Consider the following 26,179-nt stretch of genomic DNA (forward strand, 5'->3'; position numbering starts at 1 on the left):
TTTATTTTCAGTTTAAACATTGTGGGTCAAATGGTTGAGGTTCAAGGCTTACTGCGGCTACTTCAGAGAAGTTTTAGGAAAAGTTCTGTATGCTTGCTTATCCACACACTGCAATAGCTTCAGCAACTCGACGGTGGGCATGGGAGTGGCAACCATGGTAAAGTCATTCAAGTTCCCACCCACGAGAATATAAATGACCAAACTAACCAAACGTCATGTCTGCTTATCCACACACTGCAATAGCTTCAGCAACTCGACTGTGGGCATGGGAGTGGCAACCATGGATAAGTCACTCAAGTTCCCACCCATGAGGTTATAGTAAAACGTCACACAGGAGTATAGTGCAAAAGCTCGATAACTGACACGTGTATCTTCCATGTTAACATAATCAATCCACACCATTCAATTTAGTTGGTTACACAGCGTAGCTCGCCTCGGTGTAAAAAAAAACAAACAAAGAAATATCTACACCCAGCGTTGTTCAGCGCAGGCCAGCGTAGATATTTCTTTGTTTGTTCTTTATACATCGAGTGTAGCAACACAAGCATCCAAGCATGGCAGGGGAAGCTTCGCGTAAAGGTTGATTGGCATCGTTTGCTTCGCATTAGGTTTGTATGGTAGGGTGGGGAAGGACAACAAACAAATTAAACCTAAATTCCATCTCACGGTTCTATGAGTGCCGGTGGACCGTGCGGATGAATATGAACGCTTAATTCCCTATTTCCCGACGCGCAAGTATTGTTTGGATATTATATAGGGTGTGACGTAAGAATCAAATATTATGACGTCGTAATTAGACTTTCCGCCGACGAAGCGACAATGGCAGGTATTGTTACGTCACAGATGATGGGACATGACAACACGATTCGCGGAAAACGTGAAAAATTGTCGTGGATTGTTTGTAATAAAGGGGTAGCGATGTTTTATTGTCATGTTAACAATGATTGTTCATTGTAAAGAACTACCCACTTTGTTACGTCATAATACCTAAACAGAGACATTCTTATTTCGCTCTTTTTTTTATACCGACTTGAATAAATTTCGTGCCCATTAGTCCAACAAATTCGGGGTAAATTACGGGACCCGTAGAACACATGGGACCATAGATTTGGGACCCAAATATAAGCAAAACAAATTCTATTCAAGTTTTTTTGGAAACATGATGGCTATCGTTGAGTTGTTTCTTCGATTCATTACATTTGAAACACCCAACCTCCATACAACTGTCATCTATATTATTGACACGTCATGGGCACAACCCCACGGTCACGCTTGACTGGTTGCAACGTCATAATAACGGCGTTAATGTCCCCCCTGGCTCGCTAAACGATTTTGGGGGTTCGTAAAAAATGTAGTTTTTGAATATGACAAACCACCGATCGTCGCTAATGGGTTGGCCAAGTTGACTTGGGTGCTTTCAAATATGCGGGTAATGGCGACTCGACAGCGAGCATGAGGTGTATGAAGCTACCATGTATGGTGTGCAACACCCGTGTATTAAACCCCTTGGTTTCCCACCCGAGGATAAACATGAAAGTATCTTAACTCGACAGTGAGCATAAGGTGCATGAATCGCCCGTAAAAGTTCGACACTGAACAGTAGGTTACAAAATTATCTTAACAAAAAACAAGTTTCTTGTAAACCGCACAAGGCAAACAATTGTGATGATAAACATACAATACAAAACAACAAGAAGAACAAGAACAAGCTTACCGTTCTGTTGGTTGATACAACTCCAGAAATGCCTCTGGAAATAAAAATCATCAAATAAATAGCTAGATAAATATTTTGGGTAATGTATTGATTTATAAGAGGGGACAGAGTACATGAGGTAAATATAAATATATATTTGTCCCTCTTCTGTAAAAACACTGATAAAGTCTTGCCATATGGCAGACGTAATAGCATGGATACCATTAAATTAATCTTTTATACCGAAAGAGATAATTTATATATTAACTATATGCCGGGTACCAAGAGAAAGTCGAATATTTAAAATAAACGCTGGAAAGTTCGCAGTGATGACAGAAACATCGGTAAAATTAATCGTGTCGTTTATTCTTACGAGACACTTGTTTTTGTAGCAATATTGTTACGTAACAAAGCCCCATTGTTGTCATTCCGCTGTCGTTCAATTGTTTGGTAATAATAGCTAACAAACGACACGAAAAATCGTCTGTCGCAAAACTTTTGCTTCGGTTGTTTCGTTTAAAAGAACAAACAAAGAAATATCTACGCTGAACAACGGTGGGTGTAGATATTTCTTTGTTTGTTTTTTTTACAGAAAAGTATTATTATATAAAACTTCACTATGATAATTGTTAAACAATATTCTAGGATGAGGCAATCGTGTGTTAACAACTTGGTAACTTATTTTTCCTCACGTGGCTGGAAAACGACAATCAATATAACACGGTTGTTCTGTTTCTACACCTCGTGCTCGCTTACGAGTTACCACGTATGTAACTTATTTATCCTCACATGGCGGGGTAACGACAGTCATTATAACACGAGTGTTCTGTTTCTACACCTCGTGCTCGCTTACAAGTTACCACGTATGCAACTTATTTATCCTCACATGGCGAGACAACGACAGTCATTATAACACGGGTGTTCTGTTTCTACACCTCGTGCCCGCTTACAAGTTACCACGTATGTAACTTATTTATCCTCGCATGGCGGGGCAACGACAGTCGTTATAACACGGGTGTTTTGTTTCCTACACCTCGTGTCCGCTTACAAGTTACCACGTATGTAACTTTGCGAGATTTAGACAAGCCATAACGGCCAGATTACGTTCGGGTTAAACGAGCTTATATATATATGTGTGTGTGTGTATATGTATATGTGTTTGTGTGTGCTGGATGATTGAAAATAAATGAACCAGTCGGCTACATTATATTAACGAGTTTATTTGTACTGATGTTGGTTTTAACAGCCGCGCTTTATTTATCACTTTTACTCGAGTGGTTTTCACCCATGGCGTGTTTTAACGATTGTCGTTTTGCTGCTAATTTCCTTTCTTTGTTGTTTTAATTAATTTTTTCTTCGCTATCGTATTCGAAGAGGTAAATAAATTATGTTTAGAAAATCCATTTTGGGTAAAATTTCCTTGGTTTAATAAATGGCGAAAGTTGTTTAAATATCAGCTGGTTCCGCGGTATTTAAAATGCAATAACCTGTGCTCAAGTATCATCAAAAGCTGTACAAATACAGCACAGTAATCATGGTACAACAGCAGTGGTCATGCTACAGCATCTTGAGCATTGTGTAATCACATGCCGTATTATGACATCACAAGAGGCCTTAATACGTGATAAAGCCCAAAAAGCCGCGCTTTGATTTAAAATTTTGGCACGTGTTAGAATGGTTTTAGGTTACATTCGCCAGGGTTTAAATATGAATTGATTTAATTACGTAGTAGTTCGTTGAAAGCTATTTATACGCGCGTGTGTATAATATAACAGCGGGGAAAATATATTTATGCGTAAATTTACGCAAACTAACGAACAAAAAGTTTTAACAACTTAAGTTAATGATTGATTTTATCAAATTGTTGGTATAAACATTTTAATAAAACATAGGTACAAAAATGAATTAAGATTTAGGGCGTAAAATTATTTACAAATAAAATTCACTGAAAGTCGCTAAAACTTGGGCGTTTATGTTTCAGGAAACCGAAAGTTTGAATGCCTAAGGTTTATTTGAGTGTGAATGCTTTTATTGTAACCATCTAATATGAATGTACTTACACACCGATCCCATTAAATATTTATACAGACAAGTAACGGTAATTAGGAGTTATGTACAAACGTTTTAATATTTAGTTTTACCACTTTAGCGTGGTTTTATTGACTGTCGTTTTTCTGCTAAATAACTTTTTTTGTTGTTTTAATCAATCGGTTTGTTACTGCATTCGAAGAGATAAATAAAATATAACAATGTTTAACAAATTTTATTTGATCTCTTCGGTTACGTTTACAAATAAACATTTATATAAAAAAATGAAAACACGGGAAGTAGCTGCAAAACAACAGTCGTTATAACACGCTCAAACTGTTAAAATTTCCACTCGCTGGCGTGACTACAACATTTATTGTCTCAAATAAAATTAACTTATAAAGTATTACAGTAGAATAAATACAATGCATAACGTTATCTTACCAGCATCCTATCAGACTTAGGGCAATGCATGGGAAGATACATGTGTAGTTGTTTCACGAAGTGTTTGTCCGTAGAATGGTAGATCTGTGAAACAATTTAAGTTGCACTGTATGTCACTTTATTGCTAAGATTGCTTTAAGGTGCACTGTATGTTTAAGGAAATTCTGTTTTGTTCAAGTTTCCTTCTTTGTTGTTTTAATTTATCGAATCTTAGCAATAATGTGTAAAGAGATAAATAACAGTTCTGTTTCGTCATAATTTCTTACGTCATCAAAATGTGTTAAACTTTTGTGACGTCACCCACGTGGGTGGTCTTCGCGGCATACCGATGCATCGCGTTGCAAATGAAACAGCTGCTTGTGACGTCACAAGTGGGAGGATTCCTGGTTGTGACGTCACAATCGCGGAAAGCGCGAACGCGACTTATCTTGGAAGTTAAGTGCGACGATAAGACGCGATGCATGGATAATGACGTAACAATGCAATCTATGACGAGTGGTGCTTGAATGGCGGCATGTCTTTGCCAATTTATTCAACCTTTATAATTAAGCATCTAAAAACGCCCAAATGGGGTCTAGATGGTAGCACCCTGGGTGTTGGTGTCTAATATACCTACATCCCAGGTCTCAGGTGTGCCTCACTGAAGACCTCACTCTTATATAATAGAATCTCTATTATTGAGTGTGTATAAACTGCCTCAGTGGGGTCTGTATGATAGCACCCTGGGTGTTGGGGCAATAGACCTACATCCTACAATAAAGGGTCACACATTAATCACCTGCATGCAGGTATCATGGCATTTCTCGTCCGACGTCGCATAGTTGCAACAGTGAGCTCCTGAAATCAACAGTTTTATCTAAAAAACTCAACAACGTAAGGACTACTACGTGTGTTTGCGAAGCGATAAAGCCTCATATGTTTGCACAACATCGAGATAAGAGATAATTAACCTACAGTGGGAACATGAGTGTACATATTTCATAGCAGGGCATATGTGTCAATATAGTGGTGTATCAACATGGTACGGAATGTTGGACGCCGTCGATCCTTCGGTACATTGATACAATACACATCTTAAAAGGCGAAGGATATAAAATAATATACTGTACGATAAGATGGGATCCCGTTAGCACATAATATCCTATGTTTCCTAAAGGTGTTCTAAATAATCAACCACATTTATTTTGAGGGGCTACGGTTGTTTCTGTGGATATTCTTTGACTACTACTAAATAGGACGTTAAAATAATAAAGTATGTCCCATCTTACCCCAACCTATTACATGCAAACTTACCGTCTTTATCAAGCGCCACGGAATATCTAGCTATCGTTGAAAGAAGAAATATTGAAATCAAGATTAACTTCATGTCGTCATCTTCTCCCAACCAACTTGATCAAAATATGAACCTTACTAATCAACACAAGTGAACTAACTCTCTCTGCGGCAACTTTATCATCGTTTAAACAAACTTAAATGTTAGGAAATATTTTACTAACTAACTGATCAATCGCTAAATTTAAACCAAATTTTAATCCCTACCAACTTAGTCTTAACTAACTTGAATCTGTTTTGAAACATACAATAGTCGCTCCCCTTCCGTTCTGCTGGCCGAACATTGCTTTGATCCTCGATGTCTTAAGAGACGACTTGGCGCATGAAGCTGGTGGGACGTCGCCTTCACATTATGAAGGCGCTCGACTGAGTTGCGAGTTTTGTTGACATTCCTCGCCGGTGAGTCGTGTCGGGGAGAGCGTAGTAAGCTCTGTGCTGCCACTCTGCGGATGTTTTTAAGAAAAACACTGTCTAGAAGGAGGGCGTGAGAGAGCGTGAATTAAAACACTGGAGTACTTAACAATAAATGTTAATGTATTTACCCTCGCGTGACGGACGACGGCAGTCGTTATAACACAAGTGTTCCGTTTCATATACCTCGTGCCCGCTTACAAGTTACCATGTATGTAACTTATTCATCCCTGCATGGCAAGACAACGACAGTTGTTATAACACGGGTGTTCCGTTTCATACACCTTGTACCTGCTTACGAATTACCATGTATGTAACTTTTGTAGGTAATTTTTAAAGTTTTTAATTTTCAGTGTGGCTGACACTTCAGACAACCCATTAATGACCACTGGGTTGGAGCAATTATTGTTAAGTGTCTTGCCCAAGGACACATACGCCCACACTGTTGGCAATAGTCTCGATTTGAATAAATGAATGTGAATTGTTTATGCTCGCGTGGCCGGAAAACAACAGTCGACATTGTAGGTGATTGTTGGTAGCAACGACAATGGTAGCAACGACGAGCCTTGGAACTATTACCTCTCGGTTTGAGGCAGGCGCACAAACCAGTTTACCGTTGCCTGGACAGAAGCCGGTTACGAAGATCTGTGAAAGCCACCGCTGTTGGAACGTTGTGATGGTCCGTTATTGTTATAGGAACTTGTAAGTGTTTAATTTAAAAGAGTCCGATAACAAAGTAAGTTTAATGTTTCTTCGTTACATCCGACGTAGCACACATATATCTATTATATATCTATCTTCTGATGGTGAAAACTACTTAAGTAAACTTGGTGGCATTGGGCTCAAATTACGGTATAAGTTAAGTATATTGACATACACAAAATACTTATAACTTTCACTTCCAATTTAACAAGTGGCTCGTTGGTCTAGGGGTATGATTCTCGCTTTGGGTGCGAGAGGTCCCTGGTTCAAATCCCGGACTAGCCCATTACTTTTATAAATGTAGGGGCACCTAAACTATTGAACAGTTCGGATCGAAGTAATCTTACTTGTAGTTAAACGACTGTGGTTTTGTAATTAATTCTCTTCGTTGTTTCGATTAATACAATATCTGTTACTGTATTCGAAGAGATAAATAAAATCTAAACATGTTTTAAAACTCCTTCGGGAAAATTTTTTTGGCGACGTTTCAAACGACCGATTAAGTTCGCCTTCATCAGGGTAAATGAAACTCGAACGCACACATTTCTAAAACATATAAGACGGGCAATAGTATCATGTAAATACAGATCGTGTTATGTATTACTAAAACTGCATGTGTGTGTGTGGAATCGTGGATTTGTTATCTGAATACCCCACCACACGGCTGCGCTGCGGAGCCAACACCAATTGTGACGAGTTCAATTAAGTTTGTTTCGTCACAACCCGTCCACTCGCCCACATTCAATGGAGGCCAAAGAAAATCAAACCTTGTCAATCAATGCATTTGTTCCATAAGATTGTAGTTCCTCCTACATACCTTCACACAATGCGTGCCTCCCATGTTGACCTTCTCCAACCCACGGCTATTTGTCTGTCTCGTCCGCGTTCGTTCAAGCGTGACGCGTCGTCATGTTACGTCACGTGATGCACTTGAACTCCTAGCGCCACAGCTGCAGAACGGCGAGCGCGAGAACGCGCAGCGCACACACGCGAGGGACATTTTGAAGCAATAAACAAACGGCAAACCGCCGGCAAACGTGCGGTCAGCGCAAAGTAAAGAAGAGACCCTCGGCTCACACAGCGGCCGCTGAAAGCTTCGTTCGTGAATGTCCATTCGTGTTTGGTAATGGGAGGCGCAAGTGGAATGGGGAAATGTCTCGAAGGAAACAAGATAAACCTCAACAGTTAAGATTCGGTGAGTTGATTGTTTGTTCGCAATGACCGAGTAAGAGTGGGTTCGCTGTGGTTGCGTTTCGCTTAAACCGCTTTTCGAGAGATAAATATAGACTGGTCGGCTCGCGGGTGTTAATTACCTTTAACTTAGTCGACGCCATTTTGTTTCGTGACGTCACCGAATTTGAATGTTACTTGACAATGGAAGATTATTAGATGACAATCGAAGGTTCGATTATGCAGCTTATATCAACAACTACGATTGTGACGTATGTCTGGTTGAACCAACGTCTGCTGTATTACGTCACAAAGCTTCAATTAGTTATACAACGACGTTCTCCGGATGGGTCTCTTCTTACACGTTTGCTGGGCATGTTACCACCGTGGTCCATATGGCATAAAGCATTAATTAAACTGGAGGATAGTTAGCCATGTTGACCCTTATATATCTTATACAGCTATGTTGTGTTTCAATGTCAGTGAAAGGGGAAATTCCAAGTTAGATTTACGACGAGTTTTGTTATCGTTGACTTAACTTTAGAAAGCAAGTTCGACCTTATCCACGGGAACAGTTTAAATTAGTTTAGTTTGTAAACTACTTATAAAAACTCGAGAAATATGACCTGGGGCCATGAGGCTGAGTATTAAGTACGCGAAGTATTCACTGACCAGTTAGGCAGTTATGAAGTTGAACAATATTGTGGTGTTGCATTGTTAGAATTTATCTTTCCGTGTTCGGTAAACGTTTAGATAGATAGACAACTTTATTTGTTTTATAATTTTAATGGCAGTGTATATAATTCATTACAATTGAGTTTGTTTCATAACACATGGTTCATTATGTTTTAACCAAATTTACTTTGTGTAATATGGTTTACCATTGAGCATGAAGTAGTTGTATAGGTACTTTAAGTTAATGTATTCCAATGTTTTGTGAGATAGGTGTCTTATTATTATTTAGGCCTAACTTACGTTATTATGGCATAGTTTCAAACAAGTGTTAGGTCATATAGTAGGGTGGGGGAAGAGGGCACACATTCAAAGAATTATGAAACTGTATCCTCACGACTCCTATAGACCGTTGTTATTTGTTTAAAACACGATTTGGATTTTATGTGCAAAATGTGTCCCATATTACCCCACTCTTTTACGCACTTTGTAAAAATAAGTTTAGCTGTACACTTAAACTATTTAACTGTATGTTAAACATAACTATATAGCTTACGGGAAGCGTTTTACTACAACTGCTCTAACCCAGATAGAACGGTCAGGTCCCAGACAAGCCGGATTCGAACCCTGTATGTTTGTGTTGGTGATTGCGGTTTGAACTGCGGTTTTTGCTTTATAGGTATAAGACGTGTATTTGAGGTTTTGTTATTTAGTTGTTATCAAAGGCTCAGGGTATTCCAAATTGTTGATCACAAGTTTAGTATCCAGACAGTAACTTGGTCCATCATCAGTGTAAAAGAGGTTACTATCCACCAAGTTACTGCCCGAAACATCCGCTGATCATGAGTTTAGTATCCAGACAGTAACTTGGTCCATCATCAGTGTAAAAGAGGTTACTATCCACCAAGTTACTGTCCGAAACATTTGCTGGTCATGAGTTTAGTATCCAGACAGTAACTTGGTTCATCATCAGTGTAAAAGAGGTTACTATCCACCAAGTTACTGTCCGAAACATCTGCTGATCATGAGTTTAGTATCCAGACAGTAACTTGGTGGATAGTAACTTCTTTTACACTGATAATATACAAAATTAAACCTTTAAAACCTAATACTCATACAAACTGCTAAAAACAGAAAAAAAAACGCATTTATGAAGCTTATCACACCACTATACCAGCATAAGCATACACACTCTTCATATTTCCAACCAGAAAGAACAGCGCAAGTAATTAAGGGTCCGAAACGTCGCTCAGTGTTTGCGGGTCGAAGGTGTAGTTCAGATGGTCTACTGTTACGTCACATACCTATTTGTTGTTCGTGCACTACCGACCTTGTTTTGCGCGGTTTTAGATTTCACCAAAAATCAGCAAAGGTTTGAAAAACAAACGTTAAGTCGGTTTAGTTGATATCGTAATAAACTCCATGGTTTTGGTTGAGGTAGGACGGTTAATGTTTTCATTCTCTTTTGTTGTTTTATTTTGTAAAAACGAATATTTACATAATTATACAACCCTGCCCTTACGACTCTAAAAGAGAATTGATAATACCATCATTAGAAAATGTGTGATTTAGGTGCAAACGGTATCCCATCTTACCCCACAATACTCTATGTAATAACTTATCATACCACCTTGTTAAGTAACATCGATTCACTTAAGTCCTTAGTTAAAATATTCCACACTTTATAATTAGCTATGTGAGCGATCCTTTTAATGGTTCAGTTATGCAAATAGTTGTATTCATACTTTTCACAGTTTAGCATCCTTTTCAAAGTTAATTTACAGTTTATCCTGAAAATTTGCACAACGTTGCAGAAAATACCTTGTATGAAAAATTGTATGACATGGATTTGAATAATGGCCATTTGAACTTTGGATCAGAAAGAAAACGTAAAATCTTTCGATATTTTGGTGTCCGAATTCAATTTATACGGTTGTACAATTGATGAATTTACAGTTAGTGAATCAATACCATCTTTAACTCGAATCATTTGTTACGGCGTGCCATCTTACCCCAACGTAATCATCATACAGTTTATTAAAACCACTTTAACCCAGGACCTGTGTGCAAGTATTCGAACGCCGCGTATTAAAGCGGTTCACCGTTTGTGACGTCATAAACAACTCGCTTAGCGGGAACGAATGAATCAGCATTGTTTAGGACAATTACTCGATATTCCAGTTCCACAGTTAATAGCACAACGAGAATCTATTTATAAAAAAATCCTTGAAATGAGTTGTTTTACTACCCACGCCGGGGTTTGAACTCTGTCGCCTCTAGCCTTCTATCACAGTGGTTATTAAATGTGCATTTTTATGTCTTGCAATTTTATAAACTCACTTACACTTCTATTTTAAATATAGAGGAAATTTTAGGCAAAAATATTTAGCGTAAATAAGTGATGTATAGTAGGGTGGGTGAAGATGGGACATCTTTTCATTATATTTTCTTGTCTAAATTGGTAGTAAAGAAATAACATTTAAATTAAAAATGTATCCTTACAGCTCCAATAGACCGTTGCTAATTGTTTAAAACACGACTAGAAAATGTGAGACATTATGTGGTAAAGGTTCCATCTACCCCCACCCCACTAAATATGTGGCACAGTTTTATAAATTTCCATACACTTCCAGTTTAAATATCTAAGACAATTTTAAGCAAAAATATTCAGCATAAATAAATGATATAATAATATTTACATCAAAAATATTTTTGAGTTGGCCGTTATAAATCAATGATAAAATTAAACGCAAATTCGGTCGTAAACCTCATGACAATGTACACAGCTAATACCCCGTACATACTTGTGCTTAGCAACATCAGCCTAACAACTGATCTAATCTAAGTGTGTTTCTACGAACCTCTGTTAGTCCATTTTACTTTCTGTTCCAGCAATTAGACAACTTATACACCAAGTTAAAAATAAATTCCATTATTTTAAACTTAATTGACTTCTTCTATTATGTCTAAAATATTGAATATAAATATTGTTAGATTTATTACCAAATAAAAATTACACAATTAATATTTAAGTTTACCAACCTAATCAATAAGAATATTTTTATAAACATTACATGCAAACATGCTACAAGACTCCTCTACTAAAGTAACAGTTTCTAAATCTTAATATTTAACTTAAATTTGTTACAGAATTTCAGTATGTAATTATTTATCTACATATACTATATAAATGTAAAATACTTGGTAAAACTTCCAATAGTAATTAATAAAACAACTATATGAGAGTTAAAACTAGTTTGTGCACAAGTTGTATGTATATTTACATTTTAATATATAGTCTTGTATATTTAAGATCACATATCTGACACCTTGTGCGTGAATTCTTGTCAACTAGTTTCATATTTAAGCAGACGACACAGTATTTATAATAACTGTAATACTAAGACATTGTTTTGTAACAAAACCAATTGTTAAAAATTCCACTATTATGATTACTATTGTTAAAACATAAACCCAATTATGATGTAACTTCATGTGCGTAACAATAGCAATGTATTACGTAACAATCAATTGGGTATCATAATGGAAAATTAGATTTAGTTGATTTTAGGGAAAAATCTATATTTTTGCTGTTCCGGTCAAAATGATCAAGTGAAGTAGCTTGCACATATGATTGTACCTTGGATTCGAAGGTTAGGCCAGGTAGGGTAGTGGCCTACGTGACAAAACCTGGTCCATAGGCTAAATATAACTGGAGTTAGGGCCACCTTGACCACAAAATGTATTCGTCCGAACAAAGTAAACACACCCTTGGTGGTTGGTAGTGTGCAAACATAAGGATAACCCTACGTCGGCAGTATGCAAGTTTTATGTGCCCTGAGCATATAAGTTTAACCTTGTCTGGATGATAGGACAGTTTGAAATAAAATGCCCAAAGCTGGGCTGGCCTGTTGCTGGCCATTGAAATTGGTGGGACGGGATTTGCTCCCAGACAATCGAAACTCCTCCTACGCGGCTCTTTCTATTCTCTTTCGTTCTCTTTAATGAGCACGTGCACCTTGACAGTGGACACACGTCGGCTCGCCAACACAGTCGTCTGATACGAAGTGAACGGCTTAAATTTCATTTCTCGCTAAAAATGTAACGTAGGAAGCATGGTAGGCGCCGACACTCGGGATACTATTACAGATCTATCAATGGTTGAGTTGCTAACGATGAACGGAAACTGTTGATTAATTTACCGGCCTGTCAGCGCTGTATGTTGTGCAATGTGGCGAGCCACGTCGAGAGGGTCATCCAGTTAAGTGTTGTTTAACATAAGCTAGGGTTGTCGGGTTATTGGTGGGAGCAAACATCGCGCGGGGTCAAGGCGCACCTTGTTCTCTTTCTTTCTCTTAGAGAGAGGTGCTTATTGCGAGGTACCGGACTTACGAATGGCCAGTGTTTGGATTTCATTGCCAATCATTTAAGACTTAAGTGCTGAAGGCTACGTACAGTATTGCGCTTCATCCGTATGTGATGCTTTAAGTTTATGAGCAGAGGTTGAAGTTGATGTTTCGTAGATAATGTTAACGTACGCTGGTCTGTAGTTTGAGATATCAAACGCTTGAAATGTTGGATGTTACTTTCAAAGCGACAGACTGGCCATGTTATTATGGATTTCAGACATCCATGTTATCGCAGTTTTATTCGTGTCATTCCTATAACGTAGTTTCATACAATTGGCATGCTGTTTAATAAACAGGGTTTCTTGATATTAAGAGTAAAATCAGAGTAGCTGGAACTTCATCATGTGCGTCCATATGTTGATAGATTGGGCAGGATTGCATTTATGTTAATGCTTATTGAACTGTGTGTGTGAATTGCTGTTGAGTTTTAAACGGGGGTATGTAGTTCATTGTTAACGTTGCCTGTGCCTCCATGGCTGCTTGTTTGATTTCGTGTTTAATTGTTATAACAATTAAATGTGTGTCGTCATACAGAATAGGAATTGTTCGGTCACTGTGCGACACGAACCGTCTGTGTTGCATTGAAGGGTCGTCACATCTCGAGGAAGGCAGGAAGCCAGTATAGGAACCACGTGACTGGAAAGACCGGGCTTTGTAGCAAATGATGAAGGGACAGTTTGTACATGAGTGGCCACCTTAGCAACATGAATGTAACTTCAATCGATTATGGAAGGTTCGGGCCCGCATTGCCAGGTCCCAAGGTGCAACTTGGCGCCGAAGTGACGCCGCCCGGTACGCAGTGTGCACTTGAGGTCGCGGAGAAAATGCAGGACCAGGATATTGAACCGTGGCCGGGAGGGGAGGGATCAAGAAACTCTGCGGGGAATGAAGCCTCCGATTCCCGGGGAGGAGCCAAGTTCGTCTCAAACCCAGCTCAGCAGCAGCGACAAAATAATAAACTAACATTTATCGTAAACGGCATCGCAGAAAAAAGGCGACAGACGCTTTTTGATGACGACAGAGAACAGAAATCGCAGGCTTTTATCGGCGTGACGTCATCATCCATAACGTCATGCGTCGATAACGAAAGATTTAAATCCAACCGACGAAAACAGAGGCCGTATAAGACCGTCCGGTGCTCTACGGAAAGTCCGCCTCCGAAAACCGGTGAGAAGAGACATGACTTGGGTGTCATCTGGTTTGATTTTAAGGCAAAACTGTCGGATCCATATTATGCGGCTCATGCGTTAGCGTTTGTTGATATTACTGCAAACCGGAGACGGTGCTGTTTCCGGACACGGGGTCTGAACGTTTGACGCGCCTTCGTTGCTCTGTATCTAACACTGCGACGTGTGGGCGAGATTAAGATGGCAGCGTCTCGATTTTGTTCCTAAAAATCATATTGTAGGGTGGGGGGAAATGGGACAGCTTTTCATTCTATGTTCACATCCTATTTAAACAAAAAAACATTCTATTATAAAGCCGTACTCTTTTACAGACCTTTGTTAATTGTTTAAAACACGATCAGGATATTTGGATATTATGTCCAAAGGTGTCCCGTCTTCTCTCACAGTAATATATTTTTCGTCTTTCACGAAATTTCAATTTTTTCCAGAAAATGAAGACGTTTCTGAGGTTGAAGATTTTATCACTTGTGGGCGCTGTAGGAAAACTTACCCGCTCCCTGCCATCGCTGACTTTATACAGGTGTGTATGACGTCATAGATATGTGTATGTATTTATTATCACTGTCGAGTTATATATATACACCACGCATTGTGTTAATATACCTCCTGCCCGCTGTCGAGGTATTTAGTTTGTTATGGAGAGCTACGACTGTTAGTTTCGACAACTGACTTGAATCAACTGTGTTGGAGCAACGTTACTATTCATTTGTATACTGGGTCCAAATACTGTTAAGAAACCGGCTTCCTTGTTCCCAACCGAAATCGTAGCGACCAAGTAAACACATTGCACGGGTATCAGGTTCTTTACATTAAATAGAAATTTGACCACGTCTATTATTCCTTTGGATTTCTCGGCCAGACTAACGTTGCTCCATGGTCGCTAAGTGCTCGCGTTTTTGTTAAGTTACACATGATGGGCTCTGTTGTCTTTACAATGAGCATGAGGTGTATGAATACACCATGTGTGTCTGGTTAATAAAAAGACACCCATGGTATAACTTGCCAGTGAGCATGAGGTGTATGAATACACCATGTGTGTCTGGTGTATAAGAAGACACTCATGTTATAACTTGACAATGAGCATGAGGTGTATGAATACACCATGTGTGCCTGGTTAATAAAAAAGACACCCATGTTATAACTTGACAGTGAGCATGAGGTGTATGAATACACCATGTGTGTCTGTCGTATAAGAAGACACCCATGTTATAACTCGACAGTGAGCATGAGGTGCATTAATACACCATGTGTGTTTGGTGTATACGAAGACACCCATGTTATAACTGAACAGTGAGCATGAGGTGTATGAATACACCATGTGTGTCTGGTGTATAAGAAGACACCCATGTTATAACTTGACAGTGAGCATGAGGTGTATGAATACACCATGTGTGCCTGGTGTATAAGAAGACACCCATGTTATAACTTGACAGTGAGCATGAGGTGTATGAATACACCATGTGTGCCTGGTTAATAAAAAAGACACCCATGTTATAACTTGACAGTGAGCATGAGGTGTATTAATACACCATGTGTGTCTGGTGTATACGAAGACACCCATGTTATAACCCGACAGTGAGCATGAGGTGCATTAAACGCCAAGTGTGTTTGGTGTATAAGAAGACACCCATGTTATAACTGAACAGTGAGCATGAGGTGTATGAATACACCATGTGTGCCTGGTGTATAAGAAGGCACCCATATTATAACTCGACAGTGAGCATAAGGTGTATGAATACACCATGTGTGTCTGGTGTATAAGAATACACCCATGTTATAACTCGACAGTGAGCATAAGGTGTATGAATACACCATGTGTGCCTGGTGTATAAGAAGTCACCCATGTTATAACTCAACAGTAACAGTAAGCATGAGGTGTAGAAACACAAAATGTGTGTTTGGTGTATAAAAATACATTCATGTTATAACTTGACAGTGAGCATGAGGTGCATATTAAATAAAACGGTTAACATTTTAATTTTTTCTCAGCATAAACAACTATGCAAAGGAATTTTGGACGAAAATTCCACAAACCACGTGGAAAAACGTCACAGTACGTCTGTTATGACGTCAGAAAGGGGTGTGCAAGTGAATCTGGTTGGATGTCCACTATCTGACGTCATAGCGTCAAGAGTAGTTTCGCCAAGCGACCGACCAATCACGTTTGACCTCAAGAATGACGTACATAGTGACGTCATCAGCGGTGTTCAATTCCAAGGTAGTTTTTCTTATTTTATTCATTTAAATACGATAGCGGAGATCAGATTAATTAAAACAACGCAGAGAAATAAATTAGGCGCAAAGCAACAGTCGTTAAACAAGCTATGGGTGAAAAAAGTTGAATAAAACTTGCCAAATAAAAGCGTGGCCGCTAAACCTACAATACGGTATAGCTTAACTCATATTGCAGTTGTGTTTTTATTGTGTGAAACATTTTAACAATGAAGAGGAATAATTTACATACAAACTTGCATGATGGGGAGTTTGCTGAACGAGTCAGTGTTGCGTTATCTATGTAATAACTGGAAAGTTTTCGTGTAAATTTTTTAAAGAATATTCAAATATTTCAATCGCTAAGTTATAGTAGTTTGTGGTAAGATGGTCCATGTTTTTATTTAATTATATGGTAGGTCGGTAGTAAACAAATAATATTTGCACAATTTTATAACCGTATTCTAACGTTGTTAAATGTTAAAAGCATGATTAGAAATATTGGATTTATGTGCTAGCGGTATCCATCTTACCCCACAGTACTATATAACAGATATTATGTGCTAACGGTATCCATCTTACCCCACAGTACTGTATAACAGATATTATGTGCTAACGGTATCCCATCTTACCCCACAGTACTATATAATGACATTACTTGGTCGTTTAATACGTAGCAGTCGATAAATTGGGCAACGCGCATCGCGCCGACAGCTTGACAAGCATTGTTTAAAAAACAAAACATTTATGGCGTAATAATGATTGTGTTTGTATGAAATGAGTTTTGAATTAAACAAATATGGCGGTCCTATTGGTCGTCAATGCAAGGTGTTAGATGCGGTGGTTATGCAGCCATATCGTTACTTGGTAGATATTTAGCAAGCGGACCACACCGCTGCAATGGTGGCTGGCGATCGTTGTATGTTCCGCAAGTTCAAGTCCATGGCGTGTGTGTGCGCCACATTTTGGTCACTCGCCAGCGCTGCTCCTATTGGCCCGCGAGCCCCCGCGTGACGATAAAGGCAGCTGCCTGTTTTGCGGTCAGCGGTCAAGAGAGAAGGACTTATCCCGCACACACACCTCATGCGCGGGCGAGCACATACAAGCGCTCGGGGATCGCTGGCCAGACGAAACAAAACGCTTCTTGTTTGTTGTAACGCGCCTCGATAGCTCGCCCAGCCCGTTCGGACTGCCCGCGTTTTTCCTTCTGTCTGGTACGTGACCGTTCGACGCGACCCTATCCGATTACTCCGCCGTCCTACCCTGTCCACGCCATCCCATGTTCGTGGAAACAGCCATTACTTCTGGAGAGACGTCTGCGCTTCTGACAGATTCTTATTTCAATGCAATATACTTAACAATAGAAATGCCATGATGGCAACACAGTCTATTTCACATCAAATATCTCACGTTGTTTAGTGTTTGGACCATTATGTGTCCTGCTGTTGTTCATACCAGACATGATACGATAAGCATATATATTGCCTTTGGTAATCGCATGGCTGACGAAATGTTGGTATTTCTAAAATCTATGTTAATTTAATGGCAGGAGATTAATTGAAAAATATGAATATATAACTTTAGATATATAACTTTATATAACTTTAGTCATAATAAATATGTACAGCTATATTTAATATAATTATATATATATTGTTGAGTCTAAACTACATCATCAAGTTTCACTGCTTTTTATCTCTTTGCTTTTTTAACCAAGCAACTTAACTGTTTTCATCCTGTGAAACTTAACTGTTTTCATCCTATGAAAAAACCCAAATACCATAAAGCAACTTAACTGTTTTCATCCTATGAAAAAACCCAAATACCATAATAACGGACCAACATATGCGTGTGTTTCAATTGGTTGCATTTAAAGTTGCATTAGCCCACCTTTAATAAAGATTGCTGCACAAGTAGGTTTGCACGGCTCGCCACTGCCCGCCCAACTTTGTACACGATGTAATGACGCCACAAACTTGCTTTGTTTAAACTTGCCGTTGGCGATGATTAACCTACGTTTCATTCAGTGCATATTTCCCACCAGTGAGGATTGTAATCAAAGGTTACGATCTAATGAACCTCATGCTCGCTGTCGAGTTATAACATAGGTGACTTCTTGTACACCAGACACACATGATGTATTCATACACCTCGTGCTCACTGTCGAGTTATAACATGGGTGTCTTCTTATACACCAGACACACATGGTGTATTCATACACCTCATGCTCACTGTCGAGTTATAACGTGGGTGTCTTCTTATACACCAGACACACATGGTGTATTCATACACCTCATGCTCACTGTCCAGTTATAACGTGGGTATCTTCTTATACACCAGACACACATGGTGTATTCATACACCTCATGCTCACTGTCGAGTAGAATCAGACATTTGAAAATAAGTTATCTAATTTTACTTCACCACCCAACAACGACAAATAATATTGAATTGTTCGTTTCAGATGCGCAGGGGAATCCCCACAACCAGGAAAACTACCGGTGCAGGGAATGTTCGAAAGAATTCACATCTGCAGCTTTCCTGCTACAGCATATACAACACACACATGGTGTGCGTTTGCCGCCACCTAGCGAAAAGTATTTTAATTGTAGCTCGTTATCGTTATGGCGTTAAAGTATAGTAGGCTGGGGTAAGATGGTCCATGTTTTTATTTAATTATATAGTAGGGTGGGTAAAATGGGACATTGTTTTTATCCTCCCATATGGTGGTAAGCAAAGAGCATTTAATAATAATCACAACTGTTTATTAGTAGGTTCATAACCTACTAAATTTACACAATTATATACCCCTATCCTCACGACTGTTCGCGTGAGAGAGGAATTCTATTGTTTGTCATTATGATGTCCCACACCCATTGGCCATTATATTTTATTATGACGTCGCACACCCGTTTGTTTAGCAGACCCCGCTTCCCACCCCCGCTTGAACGACGTCGGCTCTCACCCGGTCAGTTACCAGGGCAACAACTCCCCAATGATGACAGAGTGACGCAAGACATCCCGATGACGTCACCAAGTTATAGTTTCATCAACCAATGGCTTAAAGCCGCGTCGCATCGACCCCAACATGACCCCATACCCACCAACCCACCTGACCCCCGACTTTACCAAACAGCAGCGGCGATCGCCCTCGCATCAGCGGCAGCGGGGAGGGGGCCAAATTACACCCAGGAATTCACCCAAGGACCCACCCCAGTCGATAATTTACCCCGAAATACCCCGTCCCACCTACCGGAAGTAACGGGGCGACATGATTCAACGTCATATCCGCTTTCCCCGCTCGAGATCCTACAGAACATGAGTAATGTCAATTACTCGGCTCGTTTGCGCCGTCTAGCGTCACAAACCAAGAGCCCGCTCCCCCATATGGAAATGACGTCACCAACCAACCCTCGACCCGGGAACACTGCGACTAGCTTAGCTGGCAACACTGCGCCAAGCGCCGAACCTGGTTTTTCCCTCGCTCAGCGACCTTTTCTACGACGTAAGACGGGAAATGACGTCACGAACTCTGACGTCACGGATGGTGACGTTGCCGGTGACGTATTCACTTCAAATAAACCGCGACTCTCGTTCGGGGAAGCGCGAGTTGTAGCGAAAATGAGGAGACGGGTGAAGGCATGCGATTCGTGCGGAAGGGGTTTTCCCCTAAGTGCGTACCGCAGGGTTAGGGGTCGGGGTTTTTACTGTAGGGGGTGCGAAGTGAAAAAGTTTCGGGAACGTAAACGAAGTTTGAAGAGGGTTGAAGTAGTGGATCAAAGTGGAAGATCAACTCCTAATAAAGGTGATTATAGATAGATATGTTATATTTATGTATATGTGTGTTCTGTGTGTTTGTTACATACAATATATGCACTGTTGCTGCTAATCACAGTGTGGGTAAGATGGATGCCGTTAATACATGATATTTCCTGATCGTGTTGAACAATCAACAACGCTGTTTTAGAATCGTGAGAATGCGGTTATATATTTCTTTAGTGACGTATTATATAAATGTCAATATTTATACCAACAAGTTACATTCATTGTAACTTGTTAGTTGACACGAGGTGCACGAAACAGGTCAGCCATGTTATAACGATTTTTAACAAAACAATTCATTATAAAAAATCACTTTTTCTCAGAAATCAAGAATGGATCGTCCGCGTTTAACTCGGACGACGATCCAGCGACACCTAGCGTCGATTCTACAGAAGGACCAATCAGCCGGTTAGTGGTGACGTAATTGAAAATGACGGATGACGTCACACGCTCGTGGTTGCCTTGTTATTGTGCTGTACATTAACAGGCATTTATTTTCGTATTTTGGCTTGAAAACGAAACATACGTATTGTAAATTTTTGAAGAATGTTATAATTCTGACTTAATTAAGCATAATTTGCAAAAGATGTTTCTGTTGTTTGATTTCAGACTTTTTCACATTTAATTTTGTTATCCCTTTAACATCGACAGCAAGCATAAGGTGCATTACAAATTAAAACCCAATATTCCCCGCAGGGCGACCTCACCCGGACCCACAGACGATCTGCTTCCATTAAAACGCTGGCACTCCGATAGTGACCTCATACGTGATGACGTAAGGACCTCATCTGATGACGTCATCATACACTCGGCACCGGGCACCCCATTGTACAGTGATGACGACACGGTTTTCGTCAACCGGGGTTTCCCCAATGACGTCATGACCCTTGACCTCACTCCTCTCCCCGACAAAATATTACCGAGTAACGTCATAATGGACAGGAGGAAAAGAGAAAGAGCTGAGAGCGAGGGTGGGATAATAAAGAGAGTGAAAAGCGAACCTCACTCCCCGAGACTATTCTCTGACCCCATGACGTCACGATCAAAGTTTGAATTTTTCGAATTTCCCTCGACTCGTGACGTCATCAGTCGTCAAAACAGCGATATGACGTCAGAGAAGAGCGCCGTCAACCGGTCGTTATCTTCCCCCATCGTAAAACCTGGTAAGACCATGTATAGACAACATAAATGAGTAGGATCTTAACATAATGTGTTTATCTACATACTTACGTTGCACGGTGGCTCCCTGCCTGTGGCCCATAGCTCGTCGCTGCTACCATTGTGGGCGTATGTGTCCTTGGGCGAAACACTTAGTGGCAATTGCTCCAACCCAGTGGTCACTAATGAGTTGTCCAAATTGTCGGCCATACGGAAAAAAACAATCACCCACGGAGTTACATACGTGGTAACTTGTAAGCGGACACGAGGTGTAAAAACAGAACAACCGTGTTATAACATCTGTTGTTGTCCCCCCTGCGAGGAAAAATAAGTTACATTCATACATTCATACCATCAAGAGTTGTAACTTAAATGTGACAGATGTCAACCAAGTTGGTGGCAACCAAAGGCGAGGATCACTACCTGGCGTCTCGTCGCTAGAGGGAGCAATGCAGTTGAGTTTAACTCCTTCAGGATCACCATCTAACGGCAGATCGATGCGACTTTCTTCCACCGCTAGTAGTCGCAGTACACCACCAAGTGCTGGTAAATAAATATTACAATTATTGCGTGCATGCCTCTAAGTTGAACCCAAAAGGTTCGTTGTTACTGTTGCAGGCGTATGTGTCCTTGGGCAAGTCACTTAGCGTCATTTGCTCTAACACAGTGGTCACTAATGTCTAAATTATCAGCCATACAGAAAAAATTAAACATTTTTGTAGAATTTCTGATTTCCTCTTTACTTCCAGGTTTACCCCCGTATGGGGAACTCCCTGCGCCCTTGTTTTCGTCATCGTTCCAAAACCCAGTTACCGTGACGACATCGCAACGACGAAACTCAGTCAGCCAAATCAAGATTAGTGACGTCATTGGGTCACGCATCGGCGAATACCAGAACGCGCTCGTGTTCGAACGCATGCGACAAGCGATGGCGTCTGACGTCAGAGGTGGTGGGATTCCCCCGCCCTCGCCCAATCAGATGCCGTATAGGATGCCTTCAACCCGTAAACCATGGAAACCATGGGCCATAGATCGTCATGGGTGACTAGTCAGAGTGGTGCGTCACACTCCCCAAGGAATGGTGGTAGGAGCGCATTACGTAGCAGGGGGAGGGGATCGGTGAGGAATGACACGTGCCAGTATTGCGGGAAGGTGAGAGGATGGATGAAACTTGTTTTTTATTTTCACATTTTCATCTTTGTCTCATGCACGCTGTTAAGTTTCAATATAATTTAAATCTTAGTAAAACGCAACTGGTTTGTCTGTTACTGATGCAACAAGATAAATTTATGTATGATAGTGAATGGGTTATTAAAAGTTACCACGTATGTAACTTATTTATCCTTGCATGGCGGGGCAACGACAGTCGTTATACCATGGTTGTTCTGTTTCATACACCTCGTGCTCGCTTACAAGTTACCTTGTATGTAACTTTGTGATTGAATGTTTTCATGTATATAGCTGATAATTTGAACAAACCGTTTATGTAATGTTCTGTATAATTCACCTCATGCTCGTTGTCGATCTATAACATCTTCCACATTTAGGTCTTCAAGAACACCTCAAACCTCACCGTCCACCGTCGCATGCACACTGGCGAGCGACCCTACAAATGTCGACTCTGTGATTACGCATGCGCGCAATCGAGCAAGTTAACACGTCACATGCGCACCCACGGTTTGAATGGTCGTGACGTATACCGATGTGAAATATGCGGGATGCCCTTCTCAGTTTACAGGTTGGTTGTATGTGTGTGTTGGGTGGATTGGTATATATACTACTGTGGGGTTCTTTATGTACAGGTAAGCTGTTTATGTGTGTGTTATATAGTTCTGTGGGGTAAGATGGATACGTCAGAACTGAAATCCCCATTTCTTTGATGAACTTTTAACAATTAACAACGTTTTTTAAATTGTAAGATTACGGGAAAATAGAATGAAAACATGTCCCATCCTACCCCAACCTACTATACTTCTGGTTGGTTTAGATATTTACCTTTATGTTCCACTTTCCCCAGCACGCTTGAGAAACACGTGAAGAAACAGCATGGTGACAGTGTTCGTATGACGGTTGGAAAATTCGACCACGTGCCCATTAACTCGATGCCCTACAACGCTGAACAACAAGCGATCCAAGCGCGATCTCTAGCGGTGGCCGCACTCATGAAGGAACGCCCACTTGGTGGCGGTAGGCATGACGACGTTTCAACAGCCGACCACCCGATTCCCAGTGTTGGTCCTTACATCATGGGGGGAGGGGTTTACCACGGTCGGAAAAATTCAAACGGCAACAACAACAATGACGTCACCCCTGATGACGTAGAGAGCGGTTCCGCGCGGCCTAGCTATCCGGATCTGCTTTGCAAATCTGAAAATCTAAACGAAGAATAATTCTATGCAGCCAACACACCATACAAGGTGCATTATGACGTCAACTAAGGTGCCACTGTTCGGTCACAACTCGGTTCTACAGTCGATACGTCACAAACACGGGTGTCTCTTTCAAAAGGTGTCGACTCTCTTGCGTACTCTAGCGGACCTTGTAATCGCTTTACTAATTTTCGCTTCGTAGGAAATATTTCGTGCCCGCACAGCATAATGGTGACGTCATCGTGACGTAACAGCATTTCGTTTCACCGCTTTAAGCGCTTGCCTTTGTTTATTCCCTTGTACACTTTTAATCTAGTTGCCTATTCCCAAGATGCTTTCTCACATTCGGTGGTTTCCCTTCTGGTGCTTTTGAATCGCGACAGCCTTAAGTAGTACCCATGCACCTATACATCCAGCTACGCTGCCAATTTACCCGCTTTCCGCTAAAGTTCATTTAAAGTTCATGTGCCGACGTCATCAGTGACGTCATCAAGTTCCAACTTTGTATATATTCTCCCACAATGCAATTGCATTTCCACCTTCCGCTTTTCACCCCCCTTACCCCTAAAAGTTCCGGAAATCCCCCTAATTGACCCCTTCCTGCGCATTCGATGCAACACTGTGCGGGACCTTGCTGCTGTGAGTCTATTTTAACATGTGAATGCGGTGGCCTAGCCACGTGGAGGCGATAGTGAGTTGTTGAGGAAAAAGTTAAATCGTCATAAAAATAAAATATACTGGTGGATCACGTGGTTTGTAATGGCTGCTAGGTGGCAGTAAGGAGCACTTCCATTAGAATTATATACATGGATAAATCGTATTTATCACTGCGGTGGGACAATGACAGTCGTTATAACACGGGTGTTCTGTTTCATACACATCGTGTCCGCTTACAAGTTACCACGTATGTAACTTATTTATCCTCGCATGGTTGGGCAACAACAGTCGTTATAACGCGGGTGTTTTGTTTCATAGACCTCATGCCAGCTTATAAGTTACCACGTATATAACTTTGTGGGTGATCATTTTTATGTATATGGTTGACAACTTGGACAACCCATTATTGGCCATTGGGTTAAATTGTAGTTTAAGTGTCTTGGCCAAGGACACATACGCCCACAATGATAGCAGCATCATATAATTGATGTTATATTAACTTGTTCCAATTCGTATTCTGTAGCTCCAGTGGCGCAAGCGGTTTGCGCGCCGTACTTATATAACAGTATCGGAGACATGCGGAGGTTGTGAGTTCGAGCCTCACCTGGAGCATTTTTTCGTCACATGAGTTTTCCTTCTCTTTGCCCAGTAAAAGTATAGTAGGGTGGGGGTAGACGAGACATCGTTACCACATAATATCCATCCTCGTCGTGTTTCAAACAATTAACAAAGGTCTATGGGAGTTATGAGGATATTGTTTTATATTTCTTTGAATGCTCTTTGTTTTTTACCAAATGTGACGGAAAATAGAATAAAAGTTGTCCCATCTTTCCTCACCGTACTATATTATCTTAAACTGGCACAGACAGAAACCCAAAATCTGTTTAACGTTTTTGTGTGCAAATTATAGCGCTCGGCTTTGAACCTAATACCCTCTGGTTTGATGGCGAGGCTGTTCCTATTATAACCGTGTTTACGATGGATGACGTTTATACGGGGAAGTACTCGCGTCACTAACCAAGGTAGTTATACAACACACTGCGCTGTTTAAAGCCTTAGCCAATGTTTCGTGTAAAATAACTTTCTTTATGAATAGTCATTTACTGAAAACATTTCAAATATAGTAGGGTGGGGTATGATGGGACACCTTTAGCACATAATATCTAAATATCCTGATCGTGTTTTAAACAATTACCAACGGTCTATGGGAGTCGTGGGGATACGGTTTTATAATTCCTTGAATATTCTTTGTTTGCTAATGAATGAGACGAGAAAATAGAGGTAAAATGTGTCCCATCTTCCCCCACCCCACTGTATCACAAAACCTGGAAGTTTAGCAATACATGTTACTCTATAAACGGTATAGCTATTGTTTCGTGTAACTGTAAAATAACAGTCTTGTAAACTGCGTGGAACATATTTAGGTTAAAATTCCGTCCGTATATGTATAGTAGATTGGGAAGATATGAATCGCATTTTTTTCTGTTTTTTTTTCGTCCCATTGTCCCAAACAAAAAACATTCAAAGAATTATAAAACCGTATCCTCACGACTTAGATATTCTGTGCTAAATGTGTTCCCTATTGCCCCACAGTATAATTATATATTTGAACTATCATACCAAACGTAAAACATTTTTATAGAAAACTGTGTTTTGTGGGAAATCTTCTGTGGTGTAGATCAAAGTTGTGTAGATATAAGTGCGTAGAATACGGCTGTAATTTTCTCTCATTTTTATTACTCGTGTCGTGTTTTAACGACTGTTGTTTTGCTGTTGATTCCTTCTCTTCGTATTAATCGGGGAGAATGAAACGTTAGTTATTTTAATGAATATTATTTAATAAATAGAAACATGTTTGAATAGTTTTCACTTCGTGCCCATTACTTATATATATATATTGTAAACATTATTAAA

At 40.2% G+C, this 26,179-nt stretch overlaps 2 protein-coding genes and 1 non-coding gene across 6 annotated transcripts in view; 2 read left to right on the forward strand and 1 right to left on the reverse strand.

Moving 5' to 3' along the window:
- LOC100179845 (reversion-inducing cysteine-rich protein with Kazal motifs) overlaps positions 1-5,631 on the reverse strand; it is a 25,663-nt gene extending 20,032 nt beyond the window's left edge. Inside the window, exons 1-4 of the mRNA XM_026838611.1 lie at positions 5,459-5,631; positions 4,944-5,002; positions 4,166-4,249; positions 1,715-1,748 (exon numbers count right to left, since the gene is read on the reverse strand). Of these exons, the coding sequence (XP_026694412.1) occupies positions 1,715-1,748; positions 4,166-4,249; positions 4,944-5,002; positions 5,459-5,531 (250 nt within the window). The 5' untranslated portion in view covers positions 5,532-5,631. The remainder of the gene's footprint in view (positions 1-1,714; positions 1,749-4,165; positions 4,250-4,943; positions 5,003-5,458) is intronic.
- A 1,192-nt stretch (positions 5,632-6,823) lies between these two features.
- trnap-ugg lies at positions 6,824-6,895 on the forward strand. The gene has a single exon. It is a non-coding gene; the product is annotated as a tRNA-Pro (tRNA).
- Positions 6,896-7,605: 710 nt separating this feature from the next.
- On the forward strand, positions 7,606-24,356 carry zf(c2h2)-80 (zinc finger protein ZF(C2H2)-80). Of its 4 annotated transcripts, XM_018815729.2 has the most exons (13): positions 7,613-7,805; positions 13,396-14,028; positions 14,477-14,568; positions 16,038-16,266; positions 18,724-18,856; positions 19,181-20,064; positions 20,405-20,489; positions 20,778-21,244; positions 21,621-21,785; positions 21,989-22,208; positions 22,331-22,391; positions 22,787-22,977; positions 23,257-24,356. In XM_018815729.2, exons 2-13 carry the CDS (start codon positions 13,545-13,547, stop codon positions 23,627-23,629), a joined length of 3,384 nt encoding a protein of 1,127 aa, XP_018671274.1. In that variant the 5' UTR covers positions 7,613-7,805; positions 13,396-13,544; the 3' UTR covers positions 23,630-24,356.
- Positions 24,357-26,179: the final 1,823 nt, after the last annotated feature.

This window comes from Ciona intestinalis, unplaced genomic scaffold (assembly GCF_000224145.3).
Source record: "Ciona intestinalis unplaced genomic scaffold, KH HT000099.2, whole genome shotgun sequence".
NCBI lineage: Eukaryota > Metazoa > Chordata > Ascidiacea > Phlebobranchia > Cionidae > Ciona > Ciona intestinalis.